Source organism: Limulus polyphemus, unplaced genomic scaffold (assembly GCF_000517525.1).
Source record: "Limulus polyphemus unplaced genomic scaffold, Limulus_polyphemus-2.1.2 Scaffold6035, whole genome shotgun sequence".
Classification (NCBI taxonomy): Eukaryota; Metazoa; Arthropoda; class Merostomata; order Xiphosura; family Limulidae; genus Limulus; species Limulus polyphemus.
Window position 1 is genome coordinate 1 of NW_013671645.1, and position 1,335 is coordinate 1,335.

Consider the following 1,335-nt stretch of genomic DNA (forward strand, 5'->3'; position numbering starts at 1 on the left):
CTCGTGATATTACTAATAACATTGTTAAAACGTTATGTAGTAAACAGTGTGTAGTTAACAATACATTCTGTGTATCTAGCTCGTGATATTACTAATAACATTGTTAAAACGTTATGTAGTAAACAGTGTGTAGTTAACAATACATTCTGTGTATCTAGCTCGTGATATTACTAATAACATTGTTAAAACGTTATGTGGTAAACAGTGTGTAAATATGTAGCTAACAAAATCGTGGTATTACTATGATTACAAAAAAGGAAAACAAATATATATATATATATAGATTTTAAATGCAGATCCATTGATTTATTGCTGAAAATAAGTAAGTTTACATCGAAATAAACTAATGATATCAACAGTGTTAAACTGCTGGTATAGATAAGTTCTGAACAAACCAATTTACTGACAAGATGTTCATTACCTTTGGATATCTGACATTCATTAGACTCGGATAAATGTTATTTTCATCCATATAATCTCCATACCAGGGATATTGGACTTCTGGCACTCCACTATCGTCAAAAGAGGCGAAACACAGTCTTGTACCGTCTTCTGACCACCAGATGGGGTTCGTTTTCCCTAGAATTTCTTCTACAAAAAACAAAACAAAATAAAACTATACATTTAAGAAACACAGTCTGGATAATTATTCTGTTTATCTGAACAACTCTTTATTCAACACACATTATGTAGATATAAAATAAATTTCTTAAATTACTTTACATTTAGGATATATTTAGTCGGTAAATTAAAAATGTTTAATGTATTCTTTAAACTGCTATATATATCTCCATCTATCGTAAAGGTTCGGAGAAGAAGAAGCAAGTTGGCTATTGATTATTTCCTCTGTACTCTCAACAAGACACCATTGTCTGTAAGACCTGGGGCGGAGATTATATTCTAGTGTTTTGGTGAAAACGAAGGTGTTAAAAACTTTACAAGTTTTCTGTTTTGGCTCTCTCTCCTGTGACTCAAAGAGATTCAAAAGTAGCGTCATTCTCTGCCGTTACTCCGAGCAATAAGTGTAGTATTGGAGATGTACGTGGTATTTGGATGCCTTTATTAGTACATTTTTTTATATTTCTTTTCACATGGTCGGCGAAAACTTTATATCAACATTTGTTTTTATCCTGAAAAATCTATTGAGACAATATTAACCTAGAAACAGTTGCGAAGAACTACAATACGTACAAATCATTGTTAAAGTGAAAATGGTGGAGTGAGTGCAGAAATGTTTATCATCTATGGACTCTCATTGTTAAAGTTAAAATGGTGGAGTGCATGATAAACATTTCTCTATGGACTCTCATTGTTAAAGTTAAAATGGTGGAGTGC

General features: G+C 31.8%; 1 protein-coding gene across 1 annotated transcript in view; it reads right to left on the reverse strand.

Moving 5' to 3' along the window:
* Positions 1-421: 421 nt before the first annotated feature.
* The window catches only part of LOC106473279 (dipeptidyl aminopeptidase-like protein 6), a gene marked incomplete at its 3' end in the record, with an annotated part of 28,065 nt that continues 27,151 nt past the window's right edge, over positions 422-1,335 (reverse strand). Inside the window, exon 9 of the mRNA XM_022401741.1 lies at positions 422-591. Coding sequence (XP_022257449.1) covers positions 422-591 — 170 coding nt within the window. The remainder of the gene's footprint in view (positions 592-1,335) is intronic.